Source organism: Chiloscyllium plagiosum, unplaced genomic scaffold (genome assembly GCF_037043375.1).
Source record: "Chiloscyllium plagiosum isolate Xiang-an unplaced genomic scaffold, Cpla_swu_hap1 HiC_scaffold_25, whole genome shotgun sequence".
Classification (NCBI taxonomy): Eukaryota; Metazoa; Chordata; class Chondrichthyes; order Orectolobiformes; family Hemiscylliidae; genus Chiloscyllium; species Chiloscyllium plagiosum.
Window position 1 is genome coordinate 29,705,930 of NW_028270163.1, and position 15,932 is coordinate 29,721,861.

Below are 15,932 nucleotides of genomic sequence, written 5' to 3' on the forward strand. Positions count from 1 at the left end.
ATCATATTGTCTATGCTTTTTGGCAAATACATCGAAAAGCTGAAAATTACTTTCTTTCTTTCTCAGTTTCCAACCGGCAGGACTCATGGAGAAGATTCAAGCAATTGCACAAAATGTTTCACATTTAACAAGTAGAGTTGAACAGCTTCTGCAAACAAGCCTTGCTGCAAGAAGAGAAGTTTCCTTCTATGAGAAAGGTACATTTTAACAGACTCCATATTTTATTCTGGTCAATGTTGTTGTCTAACTGCATAGATTCCAGATTAGACAGGCAGTGTTACTTTAAGGCCAGTTAGCTGACACCATGACGTGTGTCTTTCTGGTATAAAGATACGTGTACAACTGAGTCAATGTAGTGTGTTTCATCAGTTGGTTGTATATATGTATTATACAGATAATTATAAGTTAAATCAGTAAGAGTTGAACCCATGTTCAAGTCTGTGATATGATTGTAATGTCAATAGTGTTGTTAATAAACTTCAAGAAATGAGTCTCAACAAGTATCCAATCTTTGTGGTATATGATTGCATTAGCTAAGACACAGGGTGGCAGAAATTATACAATACTGGCAGTCACGTTTGACCCAATAAACCATGTCATGATGGCACCAAAGGTCAATAAAAGCTCATGATGACAGCTATTTCATAGCAGCTAGTTGGTACTAAAAGGTTGTAGCATCTTTGGCAGCTTGAAGGGCTTTTTTTTCCTGACAGTCATTCCTCATCATCTAAATGAATTCATAACAGAAATTACAACTACAACCAGGACTAAAGTAAAACAACTGATACTGAAGCACAGTAACCTCAATGGAGAAGAAACATTTGTGAGTATTTTCTTTCTGAAATACGAGGGAGCTGGTCTGATTTATGAAGCACTGAAGGACAACTTGAATTTAACAAAGCAATCCTAGATCAAAGTATAGAAAAAACTGAATGAAAAATTCCTATCTGAATAATAAAGCATTAACTGTCTCCAGATATCAGTCAATAGGATTGTCTTACTTTATCGAAATAATGCAAAAACCAAGAATAAGTACCTGAGAAATTAATCCGCTCCTTTTTGCGGATTATCTACATCATCTACAAAATCAAGCCTGCTATATTTAGAGCATTGACGAGAAGGAAAACGGGAATAAAAGGAAAAAGCATTATTCTGGAATGCAAATGTTTATGCTGGCATTTTAAAGAGCATAGTAATGCCCATGGATTCAAACTTTATTGACATTCTGTCAAAACTTCAATTATTAAAGAAGGAATCAATCTTTATTCCCTGGATTTACAACTAGCTGAGAGACAGAGACAAATAATCAAGCTCCATTTTTGCTTTAGGGAAAAAAAGGATAAAGATCAGTTAAGTCCTCTGGTATTAGTAATCATGAGCACAAATAGCCTGACAAAATCTTGCAGAAGACCAATTTAAAGTTTGAATAAACCTCAGGATACACAGGCTTGAGTTTGTGTCATTCTGGTAACAGCTTGGATTGAAATAATTGACCAATTCATTAGCAGTTGTAAACGCACAGGTACACAACATAATTTCTCCACAGCTCCAAAGTTAAATGGTCTATGGAGCTGGTCATGGTCTTTGAACAATTTTTTTTTTAGAAAGACTTGGCATACCTAATAAGTATACCATTGATGCACTGCGAGAAGAAGAATGCAATTCAAAGCAATTGTAGTTGGCCAACAACATTTTCAGGCATGCAACACTGTGTAACTAATGTAGCCATCAACAGATTCTGGAAAACATCCAAATTTTGTATGAGATCTGGATTGCCTCAATCACCGAAGCAGTATCCAGCATTTTGTGACAGATGCAAGAGCACATTGGGTTTCCTTGTGCAATTAGATTTCTTGTCCAAATTGCAACACAATGCTCCAGAGCTGCATATGACAAAGAGTCAATGAAGGAATAATGTCAAGGATAAGTACTAAGCTTTTTCCATGTTCTATCCATGGCATGATAGTCAAATGTAAAGTGATTTTCCATGATTTTCAGACAGCTGCAATAAATCTTTGCTTTTGTTCAAGTCAACAATTGACTCTCTCTAGCAGCTATTATGTTTGGAAGACATAGCCACACCATCCAAACGCAAGTATTGTTGGACTGATGAAAGATAGTGACACAAGAATATGATCAATGGACAACTTGAGCAATGAGAAAGCAGAGATTTTCATATGAACACACAGGTTCATGAACTAAAATCTATATCATTGTGTCCAGCCTAAGTCAGATGATGTTGTAATGAAAAAAGGGTCAAATCCTGTGAAGAAGCAGGTGACGTATCCAAACTGCATATCTTCAACCACCCATCACACATCATAACAACTCAGATATTGAAGGTATCTTATTTATGACAAATAATACATATCTATCTGGAATAGCAGACAGCACATAACAGTGAAGGTACATGGCTAAATCTTGATAAACATGTAAGGTTTAGATCTGTTGTTGTACATCCACCAAACCATTATCTAAACATCTAGAGATAATATACCAACATGCATCTTTGTACAGGATATCAGAAAAGCTTCCTATTTCTTAGAGAGAAAAGTGTGTTGGCTGATCTACACTTGACAGGCAGTGTACATTTATAATATCACAACGTGTGTTGTTCCATCATAATGGTACCTGCTTCACCTTCAGTCAGGCCCTTAGTAAAATGGAGTCAGTGTAATATGTTTGGTTAGCAAGTTGAGTATGTGTAAAATACAGTTACATCAGAAGGCATAAAATTTGGACTATGAATAAATCTGTGATTTTATAGCAGTGTAAATAGTGTGAATAAACTTCAAGTCATCTGGCTCAACAAGAACTCAGTCTTTGTGGCTTCGATTACATGAGCTAACAGGATAGCACTCAGACCATATCATACCGACAGAGATGCTTGACCGAAGGAGGCATATCGCATATGAAAACCAAAGGACAGATAAAACCTAATCAGATTATTAGAGTTAAAGTAATAGATGAAGATGACTGCATGTCCTTGCTTCACAAACTAACTTAAGGTTGAGAAAGTTGATTGAATTTGAATTCATATGTGTAGTACAGATCTGATTTTTACTTGATTTCCATCTATATTTCTGAATAACTTTCATTTGATTCAGTGTCCCTTGTTTCAACAGCTGTCTCAGGTCTTACATAAAACAGGCAGATGTACACTTGAGGCTTCAATGGATGTATACTTGGAATTTTTACCTCCATAGCTCCGAATTAGATTTAGAATCAATGCTAAAACATTTTTAAAATCAACTGCACTGCATTATCATTAAAAATCAAACGCACCCAATTCCAAGCTTATTTGACAACATGTCACTCATTATCACTAAAAGAAGTATGACCTCATGCTCGATTTTAGCTCAAAATGGACTATAGACGGTGGACAGGCCATTTTATCATTTACCTGACTTTTTTTTATAAACTTACAACGTAGACTGGTGATTCACTGTCATCCACTTTGCTCTAACAATCAATTCAAATCCTACAGCATTTATAGAGTTATAGAGATGTACAGCATGGAAACAGACCCTTCGGTCCAACCTGTCCATGCCAACCAGATATCCCAACCCAATCTAGTCCCACCTCCAAACAGACCCCACCACCAAGGATATATTTCCCTCCCCTCCCCTATCAGCGTTCCGGAAAAACCCCTCCTTCCGCGACTCCTCACCAACCCAACCTCCACTCTCGGCACTGTCCCCTGCAACCCTAAGAAATGCAAAACTTGCACCCACACCTCCCCCCCTCACTTCCCTCCAAGGCCCCAGGGATCCTTCCATATCCATCACAAATTCACCTGCACCTCCACACACATCATTTACTGCATCTGCTGCACCCGATGTGGCCTCCTCTACATTGGGGAGACAGGCCGCCTACTTGCGGAACATTTCAGAGAACACCTCTGGGACACCCGCACCAACCAACCCAACCGCCCCGTGGCTGAACACTTTAACTCCCCCTCCCACTCTGACAAAGACATGCAGGTCCTTGGCCTCCTCCATCGCCAGACCATGGCAACACGATGCCTGGAGGAAGAGCACCTCATCTTCCGCCTAGGAACCCTCCAACCAAAAGGGATGAATGCATATTTCTCCAGCTTCCTCATTTCCCCTCCCCCCACCTTATCTCAGTCCCAACCCTCAGACTCAGCACCACCTTCTGGACCTGCAATCTTCTTCCTGACCTCTCCGCGCCCACCCCCTCTCTGGTCTATCACCCTCACCTTAACCTCCTTCCACCTATCACATTCTCAACACTCCTCCCCCAAGTCCCTCCTCCCTACCTTTTATCTTGGCCTGCTTGGCACACCTTCCTCATTCCTGAAGAAGAGCTTATGCAAGAAACGTCGATTCTCCTGCTCCTTGAATGCTGCCTGACCTGCTGTGCTTTTCCAACAACACATTTTTCAGCTCTGATCTCCAGCATCTGCAGTCCTCACTTTCTCCTAGTCCCACCTGCCAGCACCTGGCCCATATCCCTCCAAACCCTTTCTATTCATATATCCATCCAGATGTCTTTTAAATGTTGCAACTGTACTAGCCTGTACCACTTCCTCTGGCAGCTCATTCCATACACGTACCACTCTCTGCATCAAAATGTTGCCCCTAAGGTCTCTTTTATATCTTTCTCCTCTCACCCTAAATTTATACCCTGGACTCCCCCACCCCAAGGAAAAAGACTTTGTCTATTTATCCTATCCATACCCCTCATGATTTTATAAACCCCTATAAGGTCACACCTCAGCCTCCAATGCTCCAGGGAAAACAGCCCCAGCCTATTTAACATCCTTCTCGAAAGATATTGACTTTAAAATAATCAGAAAAGCACAAAAGCAAAATACTAGGATTGCAGGAATTCTAAATGCAAGCAAAACACTAGACATGTTTATGAAGTCATATAACATCTCTGGAAAAAGAAACAGTGAAAATTTCAGGTTGACAATTTCCACAAACCTCTCGTTATGGTCAGAATGGACTATAAATCTCCTGATTTGATGCCAGTGGTACCATTTTGGAGCTCAACACACCATCTAACACCCTCTCTTTGCACAGCTCATCAGGCACTCATCTGCAACAATGATCAAAGCTAGTTAAAGGAATCAGCAATTTGTTTCCAAGTTAGTTGTTGATTTTGTTTTACCCTGGTTGTTGGTGTGATCCTACATGTCTTTGTACTTTTAATTTGGAAAATTCCACAGAGAATTGTGTGACAGGTGCTAGAGGACTTCATGCTGAATTCAAGGCTTGATTAAAAATAATTGTTCGAACACACATGCATTGATATGCACACCCTTTAGAAGCAAGACTTGGCAAATGATTTGAGACCATTCCAACTTTCAAACTGAAACATCTCCCCTTTCTTCTTTGCTACATAGCATAGCCATCATTTTAAAAGGTGAGGACGTAATTAACATCCAAATCCCCTCTAAACATTATGGTTAATATTCAAATGAAAGATGAAGGCCTTTTGGAGTCTAGTTATTTTCAGGGTTGGTAGATAGTGGATTGCTTGAAGAGAACGCCAACCATACCTCAACATGCAATCCCCTCAATAAAAAGCACACCAAAGCAATGAATTCCTCCAATAAAGCCCCTATTTCTGTACCAAACCAAACCATCTTTCCTCAGACACTTCTTGCAATACTAACTTTCAGTCCCTCCTTCAGCTCACAGGCTTCTCCATGCCCTGGGACAGCACCAAGCCACTCCTTCTTAAAAAGCAGGACTGCTCCAGTGCTGGATCTAATCCCCATGATGGTGGAAATGTAAACCTGCATTTTTGTTTTTGAAGATGATTAAGGATCTGCATGGTCTTGCAGTTTTATTATGTCTTCAAAATTCTTGAACTAGAGTTCTAATTTAGTTGCACTACATTCTATTTTGCTGCAGTTCACCCAAGAGCAGGTGAATCAATACACAAGATGGTGGAATATAAAGCACATTCTGTATATCAAGTTTTCACAATAACTTGCATTTGAAATCATCATGCAAGGAGCTGGTCCTATTTACAAAACTGGCCATTCCCTCCAAGTAGAATTACTCACCATTTGGAATCTCTGCTACTTGTGTTTGTTTGTTAGTCTGTGGGAATGCTATTTTTGGTACAGTTACAAAAAGGGCATGCATCACATTTTAAAAATTTACAGTATTTCCCTGTGAAAAGTTTGGGTTATTTTTTAGTTATTTTCTGTAATTTAACATCTGGATACCATTGCATTGTCTCAGTAGTTAGCATGCTTATTTCTTTTCATAAATCTAGTTTTGTTTTCTTTGTCAGACTATACCAAGTTGTTGCTCTCAAATATATTGAGGAAAAATGTTTCAAGAACGTTTCTGTTTTTTTAAAAATAACTTTTTAAAATGCTGCATTGACTCATGGCTGATTTTGGTTTTATGTATGCAAGAGGGTTTAAGCAAAAATGTGAGGATAAATTCTCTCCTGAAAATAGGCTCAAGTTAGGACATAATCTGTGTCTGGATTGGTGATTGTACTCAATGAAAACTCTGTGTTTGCTATCATTTTGGACCAACTTGAGTTGCAGTTCTCATCTTGCAATTTGTTTTTACAATGTAAATGTATGTAAATATGGCACTTTCATAAGTTTCAAGTGATTAAATAATTGCTTAAAAAAAAGTGCAATAATATAAAAAGAAGACTGCTTTCTTTCTAATTTTTCTTCGTGGCAGTATCTTAGCTTGTTCTAATCTGTTATTCTAATTATCCTATCTTCGATCTCTGCATGCAATGTTTCAGACGTTTTAGAAAGGCATATATTTTAACAGCCTTATCTTGAGGAAAAGTAGTCCATTAGATATATCAATGGCTTAATTGAAATTTCATAAAGACATCCCAAAAAAGCATAGCAGGAAACATCATTACTAATGATGTCTGCTTGAAAGAGGCTGCTAACAGCGTTGTTTGAACTGGAGAAATATTAAAATTGCATCAACTAATCATTGACAACTAAATATAATTAGCAAATGCATTGTCTCAAATTATGTGGCTTCATGAAACAATTGCATTAGTATTAATTAGAAAATCTAGATCAGGATCTTTTTTACTTGGATAAACGTTGACAGGATGAAGGACTTATTGCAAAGACAAAACTGAAATTCCAAGCATTAACTTAATTTTATTTCAGTTAAGTCATCGCGGGGATCAATACACAAAATTGTAAAGATCCTTAAACTAATCTTGATGGCTAACTAGGTGTTTATAAGAACAAGGTATTTTATGAGTTTTACTTGTAGGGAGAGATTAGATATGCACTGAACATACCTGATGGGAATGTACTGACAAATTGAGTTCCTAATAAATCAAATTGCTATGGCTTTTGCATTCACAAACTAATGTTTGTACTCTTTGAATTAATTTTGTGTTAAATAAACTTTTCGACTTACTTGCCTGGAAGCCTTAATTGCAATTGTCAATTAGAAATGAAAATAGACCCCGCTTGGATGTCAATGGTGAACTTGAAATGGTAAATAATTACCATTTGACCGGAAAGTATATGAAATTTCAATTGCTGTACAGGAAATATTGCCCAATGAAGGGAGACACTATTTATTTGTTACGTGAGCTAATGAAACTTCTATCAGGAAAAATAATTTATGTCTGAATTTCCTCCTTCAATGTGTCATTGAACCATTTGTACTCTTTTATTGGCAAGTGGTGCTGGTGCTCGAGCTCCATGTTGTCCATGGTATCCCGGATCCCAAGGGTCTCTAACATCTTTCTGCACGTTCTCAACCGTCATGACGCTACTTGGATACATAGAACCCACATGACCAGCTAGTGATTGTAACAAACTTCTTTAATTGCCTGATTTCAGTTTTTTAATCATGCTGGGAAGATGAATTCTTTACTGATTGTTTCACAGATTGTGCTGTAATGACGCAGCGAGAAGCAGAATTCCATTTTTAAAACAAGAATCTGATTAAGATTAAATAGGGAAACTGTGGGGTGGTGAAATTCTTTTGGGACGTTACAGCTTATGAGATATTTTTGTTTAATTTGTAGTACATATAGGTAATTAAAACACAATAAATATTGATAAAAGAGCAGGAAATGTTGGAAGTACACTGAAGGTTGGGCAACATGTGTGGACAGTGTAGCAGAGTTAATGATTCTGGTCATAACCTATCATCATATTGTTCACAAATATCCATTTTTGCCAATTCCCATTCTTCTCTTCATGAGATATTATTCCATGCCAAATATTGCCTTTGGTACCAAAATGAAAATACCTTTTCTGGACATTTAGGCAACAAAAGTAGCTGTATAATGCTTATTTTCTTGGTGCTACATGTGCCATTTGTGTATTAAATGTCAGTGGTGAACATGCAAACTTCTAAGCTCCCCTATTTTTTCCTTGCAAGTGAAGATCAGCATGTTCATAATCCAGGGTGTTTGGTAGGGTTCAAATGGATACACAGATGTGTGCGAAGGAAGGATGTACCTGATGACCAGGGAGTTCAAAACCAGAGATCATAATCTAAGGATATAGTCATGATTTGGAGTTGCCGGTGTTAGACTGTTTTGGACAAAGTTAAAAATCACACAACACCAAATTATAGTCCAACAGGTTTATTTAGAATCACTAGCTTTCAAAGCACTGCTTCTTTACCACCTGATGATAGTCAATGGAAATGTTTCAAAGACATTGATGGTTTCACTTAGGATGCGTGGGATTGACTTTAAGTCCTGGGAGAAAGTTGCCCAGCATCACTGCTCCTGACTTAACCAAAGTGGTATGGCTTCCTATGAAAACGACTGCACGTTAGAGAGAGAAAATGTTGGGAGGGTATCATCAGGTGACAACCATTTGATGAAGGAGCAGCGCTTTGAAAGCTAGTGGTTCCAAATAAACCTGTTGGATTATAGCCTGGTATTGTGTGATTTTTAACTAAGGATACGGTGTAGGCTATTTAGGACTAAGAAGAGGAAAGATTTCTTCACCTATATAGTGGTGAACCCATGGAATTCTCTGCAATAGAAAACAGTACAGGCCAAAACATTGAAGATTTTCAAGAAGAAGTTGGATATGGTTCTTTGGGCTAAATAGACCAAAGGGTATGAGGAGAAAGGGAGAACTGGGTACTGAGTTGGATGACCAGCCATGATCATACTGAATGGTGGAACTGATTCGACCAGCTAAATGGCCTACTCCTGCCTCAGTTGTCTATGTTTTTATGCTTAGGCTGATTTGCACCCAGAAGGTTCTGCTACAAATGTGACAGGATACCACAGGCAATTGAATTTTGGATGAATGTCTGGTTCAGCATTTTCCCTCCCCACATTTTCTCCCTCGAATGTGCAGTAATTTTCATAGAAAGCCACACCACTTTGGTTAAGCCAGGAGCAGTGATACTGGGCAACTTTCTCCCATGACTTAAAGTCAATCCCGAACATCCTAGGTGAAGCCATCAATGTCCTTGAAGCACTTCCATTGACTATCATGAAACCATATGCTAGAGCTTTGAGGAAAAATTACTTTGGCATGCGAGTGTTGTCAGGCCACATTACCAATCCAACACACTTGTGATTATCTTAACATAGTATTGATGTTTAGCATACAGACCAGCTTGGGTGAGAGCCTCAGTTTGGTATTTTATCCTGCCATCCAATCTTCAGCAACTTGTGAAGGGACCTCAAATGAAAACAGCTGTGATTCTTGGCATGACACTGGTACACATCTGTAAAGCAGGGTGAACATTACTCTCAAATTCTTCTGAATGCTACACTTGCTTTGACAATAGGCAGTTCTTGTATGTGTCTTGCCATTGGGTTCTTGTCATTGACTGAAACCTTGGGTTTGAGATGCAGATTTCTTGGAGCAGGCTGGTACATGTGCTGATCCTAAAGCTAAAGGTGTCACACAGACTGGAGAACAGCTCCATACGACATTGAATGTCCAACTGTCAGACAGCGGTTAGTGCACAGTCATGGGAAAACAGGCACTCATGACCCAAGTCCTTGGAGAATTTAATTTTGCTATGGAGTTGTCTCCAAATGAAAATTTTTAATGTTTCCATGTGATATCTGACATTGACTCCAGGATCACCATCTTGCAAGGCACCATAGAGCATTGTGGGGAAAACCATGCTTTGAAGAGTGTTAACACTTATTAACTCCATTCCTGATTAGGAATGTATCAGAAGACTCTTCGTTATCCAAGATAAGTATTGGTGTGCCTTCAAGGAACTGTCAAAACCTTTATGGTGAATTCCTCAAGGCAGCTGAATTTCACCATTACCTTATTTCCAAAGATCATGATAGCTGACTGTGGCAAAGACCTCAAACAGGTTAATAAGCCTGTTGTAGAGATTCATGTTCTGTTCTTGGCATTTCCCCTGGAACTGGGAAACTGCAAACACCAGGTTAGTGGTTTTAGTTTGTTTTTCCTGAAACTGACTGTCTAGCAGCAGATTCTGGGCCAGTTGTTGCAGCAAACAGTTTGGAAGGATTTTGGCAAGAATATTACTGGTGATGGAGTGTGATTCCTCTTATTGTCTCATGACGAGAGTTCTTTTCCGCTTATGCGGATGGATAATGGGTGCAGCAGTGACGCCTGGATGACTCCTTGCATCTAAGTAGATTGAAAGAGTTTAGTGAATGTCTTGACTAAGCTTTGCTCACCAATCTTATTGACCTCAACATTATTGCCAGGCAAGTATTTGATTGTATTTGTCATATCTAACAGGGTGAGAAAGTCATCAAGAGAGTAGTGTGATGGCAACCTGTGCCAGCCTGTTGATTCTTTCCCATTAATGTATGAAGATCAATTGAAGATGTTGAAGTATTCTGCCAATGTGTCTAGCAATGAACATTTACTCTGAGCAGTGTTGACGTGTTAGCATGTTATCACTGAGAATTGGTGATCAATCAATAGACTGAAGTCTAGAGAGATTTCGAAGCATTGTAGAATCTCTTCCAATGTTTTGTCTTCTGAATTTAATTTAAGTTTGATCACTTTATTGTTTCGCTAAACATCTTTGCATGTCTCTGAGAACCAATTGCAGAGTCCTGTGGATGTTTTGGGAGGCATCATTCATGGATAGAGCTGACCTGTCATGGAGGTAAATCATGTAGAGGCAATGTTTCCCTTCCCAGAAGTTTCTGGATTACCCCATTGTTTTTATTTAAACTAAGGACCAAAGGCCTCGAGAACAGTGGTCTATGTTTTATCCTTGAAGGTTTCCTAGATGTTCTCAATTCAGTAAATGTTCATTTTTATTGTACACTGCAGACAACTCTGAAAGCAACCTCTCTAAGAGAAACATAGATTGCCTATTGACCCTGACACACTTGTTTTCATGCCCTCTACGAATGGATCTTGATGTTTTGCTTTGAAATGACAGTAGAATGATCAGAGCAGCAGTCAGCACCACATTTGGCTTTTGTTGTATGTACAGCATGTCTGTTCCTTACCTGGTAATAACTTTGTTGGTTGGAGCCAACACACAGAAAAAAAATGGATTGAGATGTCATCTTGGGGTGAGGGAGGGGAATACTGAGTTGGTGATATAAAAGTTCATCCTCACAACATATCATCAGCAAGGAAACCAAAAAGCAAAGAACTGTCGATGCTGGAAATCTGAAATAAAACAGAAATTCCTGAGAAACTCAGCAGGTCTGGCACCATTCTGCAGAGAGAAGGCAGAGTCAATATTTTGGGTCCACTTTCAAAACTGATTGTAACTAGGAAAAGTGATATGCTTGCTAAAAACAGGAGAGAGGGTATGCTGGAATAGCAAAGGAATAAACAATAGGAGGAGATGGAGCCCAGAGAGAGGAAACAGTGGCAGGACAGACAAAGGGATGGATTATGGTGAGCCAGGGGAACGAAAAGCTGCTAATGCAGTCTATTAGTGGACGAAAATGAGTTGGCTGTGATGAAAGCAGCCCACGTGATGACACAGACAGAGGTGTCAGGATGAGTAAAGGACATGGAAGCAATTTGTCAGGCTCTAAAACTATTAAATTTAATATTGAGTTCAGAAGGTTGCAGGATCCCCAAGTGGAAAATGAGATGCTGTTTTTCCAACTTTCGCTGAGCCTCATAGGAGCACTGCAAGAGGTCTGAGAGAGGGACATTAACCAGGGAACACAAACATGTGGATGTGGAAGTGGAAGGTAACTGATTTTTGCATTCCCCAAATCATCTCCCAAGCGTAGAGAAGACTACATTGTGAGCAAGAAATATAGTCAGCTAGATTGAGTGACGTGCAGGTAAATTGTTGCTTCACCTGAAAGTTATGTCTGGGGCCATGGATGGTGAGGAGGGAGGAAATAAATGAGCAGGTGTTACGCCTTTTATGGTAGTGTGAGAAGGTGCCGTGAGGGTGTGGGGAGTCACCACATCTCAAATGTTAACTTTCTTTCCTGCACAGCTTCTGCAGACATTTCTGTTTCTATTGCAGTTACACTGACTGCCCTATATTTCCAATGATATTTTCCTACATCCAGTGATCTGCATTATCACTTCTCATGTAAGCTGTGCTAGGTGCTATCTTAAAAAGCTTTTTGCAGAGGTGCTGGGAATGATTGTCAGAAATATACATGCTAAGTAAATTTTGTCTTGCATCAGCATGTAACGTGGTTTTGATGCTGCGCTCCAACTAACATTCCTCTGAAACCTGTAGTGTTGAACAAGCAGTCAGCTACAAAAAGGAGACCCTAACTCTACCATTTGTTCTGTCCCCCCATGTGGAAATCATAATCCAAATAACCATATTTACTGAACAACCCTCAAATTAAAAAGAAACATCAAGATGTTACTTTTCATAGTTTTTATATTAATATAAATCAAAATCAGTGTAAATTAAATGTGAATGAAAGGTAAATGATGATTCAAGTAAAAAGATTGTTTTGACTTTATGTAGTTGATTCAACAAAAATATACCATATGCAACTCAATGGATTTGCATCACTTGTCATACAAATGTGACAGTATGTAGCTAAATCTATATAATTGATCTTTACACATACAAGGATGAGGAGAAAGTGAGGACTGCAGATGCTGGAGATCAGAGTCAAAATGTGTAGCACTAGAAAAGCACAGCAGGTTAGATAGTGTCCGAGGAGCAAGAAAATCGATGTTTCAGGCACAAGCCCTTAACAGGAATGTGGGGGTTGGAAGTGGAGTGCGGGAAGGAGGCTGAGAGATGAATAGGAGGGTGAGGATGGGGCTGGGAGTAAGGTAGCTGGGTAGCTGCAGGTGTTAGGGGTGATAGTGATAGATTGGAGCTTTGGGCGGAACGGAGAGGTGGGAAGGAAGATGGACAGATTGAATAGTTCAAGAGGGAGATGCTGAGTTGGAGAGTTGAATCTGGGATGAAGTGAGGGGGAGGGAAGTTGAGGAAACTGGTGAAATCGACATTGATGCCGTGTGGTTGTAGGGTTGCAAGGCGGAAGATGAGTCGTTCTTCCTCTAGGTGTCCGATGGCTTGGATTTGGCGTTGGAAGAGGCCCAGGACTTGCATGTCCTTTGTGGAGTGGGAGGGGGAGTTGAAGTGTTCGGCCACAGGGTGGTGGGGTTGTTTGGTGCCAATGTCCCAGAGATGTTCTCTGAAGCATTCTATGAGTTGGCGTCCAGTCTCCCCAATGTAGAGGACTCCCATGGCTACCTAGGCTACAACTCTTACCACCCCACTTCTGCTATCCCTCACTCCCAATTCCTCCACCTCCAATGTATCTGCTCCCAGAAGGAACAATTCCTCCACAGCCAATTCCTAGCCACTCGACACCTGGAGGAAGAACGCCTCATTTTCGACCTTGGGACCCTTCAACCACATGGTATCAACATCGATTTCACCAGTTTCCTCATCTCCCCTCCCCCCATCTCATCCCAGAGCCATCCCTCCAACTTGGCCCTCTTGTCCTGTCCCACCTGTCCAGATTCATTCCCGCCTATCCACTCCATCTTCCACTCCGACCTATCAACATTGGGCCTTAGACATTTTGAACCTCAGTACCTCTAGCAGCTCCTGCCTCCTTTTCTGCCAAATCGAAAATTGACTTCTTCCTGATAGTGTTATGACAGTTGTAAAAATGCATTATAAATTTGTAATTTCCATCACTTGATTTCTGATACCTGAAAACTTTCATGAGTTAGAATGTTCACAAAAAACGAAAATCATTGACTTAAGATAGCTATAGTGATCATTTGATCAGTCTCAGCCAAGGTCATGAAACCATCAGTAAATATGACCCAGTCTGGATTGAAATTAACATGCCTAGGAGAAAGTGAGGACTGCAGATGCTGGAGACCAGAGTCAGAAAGTGTAACATCGGAAAAGCACAGCAGGTCAGGCAGCATCTGAGGAGCAGGAGAGTCGAGGTTTCGGGCATAAGCCCTTCATCAGGACTGGCCATCCCTGATGAAGGGCTTCTGCCCAAAACGTTGACTCTCCTATTCCTCAAATGCTGCCTGACCTGCTGTACTTTTCCAGCACCACATTTTTCGACTGAAAATAATATGTCATCAAAATTCACTCAGATCTGTATGTTCTGTTTGACTTATACCTTTCGATAAGTTCCATATATTGGTATGCAAGTATAATCTTTAAATCAGAAACAAAGGAGCCAGAATTAGGAATATCAGATAAACTGCATTTCACAAAACAGTTTATGGAGAATTTATAACAACAGACTGAAAGGATTGCTCTCCCTCTTCCTGCTTTTTCTCCCAGTATCTCAGAAGAAAATGCTTGGTATAAGGCCAGCCAGGGAAACATCCATTCACTGGACCTCTTTAACTGAATAACCATAGTCTCAGGTTAAACCTAATACCCAATGAACCTATAGAGTCATAGAGATGTACAGCATGGAAACAGATCCTTCGGTCCAACCCGTCCATGCCAACCAGATATCCCAACCCAATCTAGTCCCAACTGCCAGCACCCGGCCCATATCCCTCCAAACCCTTCCTATTCATATAACCATCCAAATGCCTCTTAAATGTTGCAATTGTACCAGCCTCCAACACTTCCTCTGGTAACTCATTCCATACACGTATCACCCTCTTTGCGAAAAAGTTGCCCCATAGGTCTCTTTTATATCTTTCCCCTCTCACCCTAAACCTATGCCCTCTGGTTCTGGACTCCCGACCCCAGGGAAAAGACTTTGTCTATTTACCCTATCCATGCCCCTCATAATTTTGTAAACCTCTATAAGGTCACCCCTCAGCCTCCGATGCTCCAGGGAAAACAGCCCTAGCCTGTTCAGCCTCTCCCTTCAGAATTAGTATTATTGGCCACCTTCAAATTGCCTCTCTCCCTTTTCTTCAGCCTTATACTGAACTTTTGTTTGTTTCCTGTCATGTTTCATGATTTTTCCAGAGTTATTCAGTAATAACATACTCTGTTTCAGTCAAGTAACCTTGTATTTGATCCCTTGATTTTGACTCAAGTAACAATTTAATTGTACTTCAACCTAACCGTCGTCTTAAAGTAATTTTTAAAATTTTTGCTGTGGCCAATTGAGGGGTTAAAAACAGGAGCTGATACAACCCTCCTCATCTGATCATATTCAAACTGATTTGTTTATTCTTTTCATAGGAATTTTCTATTTCTTTCTGTGTCTGCCTGCTTTCTCCTCATGTCTCTGTCATGCCCAGTTTGGATTCTGCCAGGGCCTCTCAACTCCTGACATTGCTATGTTCTTGGTTCAAACATAGACAAAAGAGCTGAATTCCAGATGTGAGGTGAGAGTGACAGCCCTTGACAGCAAGGCTGCATTTGACTGAGTGTGGCATGAAGGGGCCTTAACAAAACTACAATGAGTATCAGTGGGCAGTCTCCAGTAGTTGGAGACATACGTGGCACATCACAAGATGGTGATAGTTGTTGGAGGTCAGTCATCTCATCTCCAGGACATCTCTGCAGGAGTTCCTCAGATTTGTGTCCTAGGCCCAATCATTTTCAGCTACT

General features: G+C 40.1%; 1 protein-coding gene across 3 annotated transcripts in view; it reads left to right on the forward strand.

The window, feature by feature from the left end:
- mgat5b (alpha-1,6-mannosylglycoprotein 6-beta-N-acetylglucosaminyltransferase B) overlaps nucleotides 1-15,932 on the forward strand; it is an 876,343-nt gene that overhangs the window by 387,487 nt on the left and 472,924 nt on the right. For all 3 annotated transcript variants that reach the window (XM_088000554.1, XM_043714644.2, XM_043714643.2), the window contains one exon: nucleotides 67-197. In XM_088000554.1, the coding sequence (XP_087856680.1) occupies nucleotides 67-197 (131 nt within the window). The remainder of the gene's footprint in view (nucleotides 1-66; nucleotides 198-15,932) is intronic.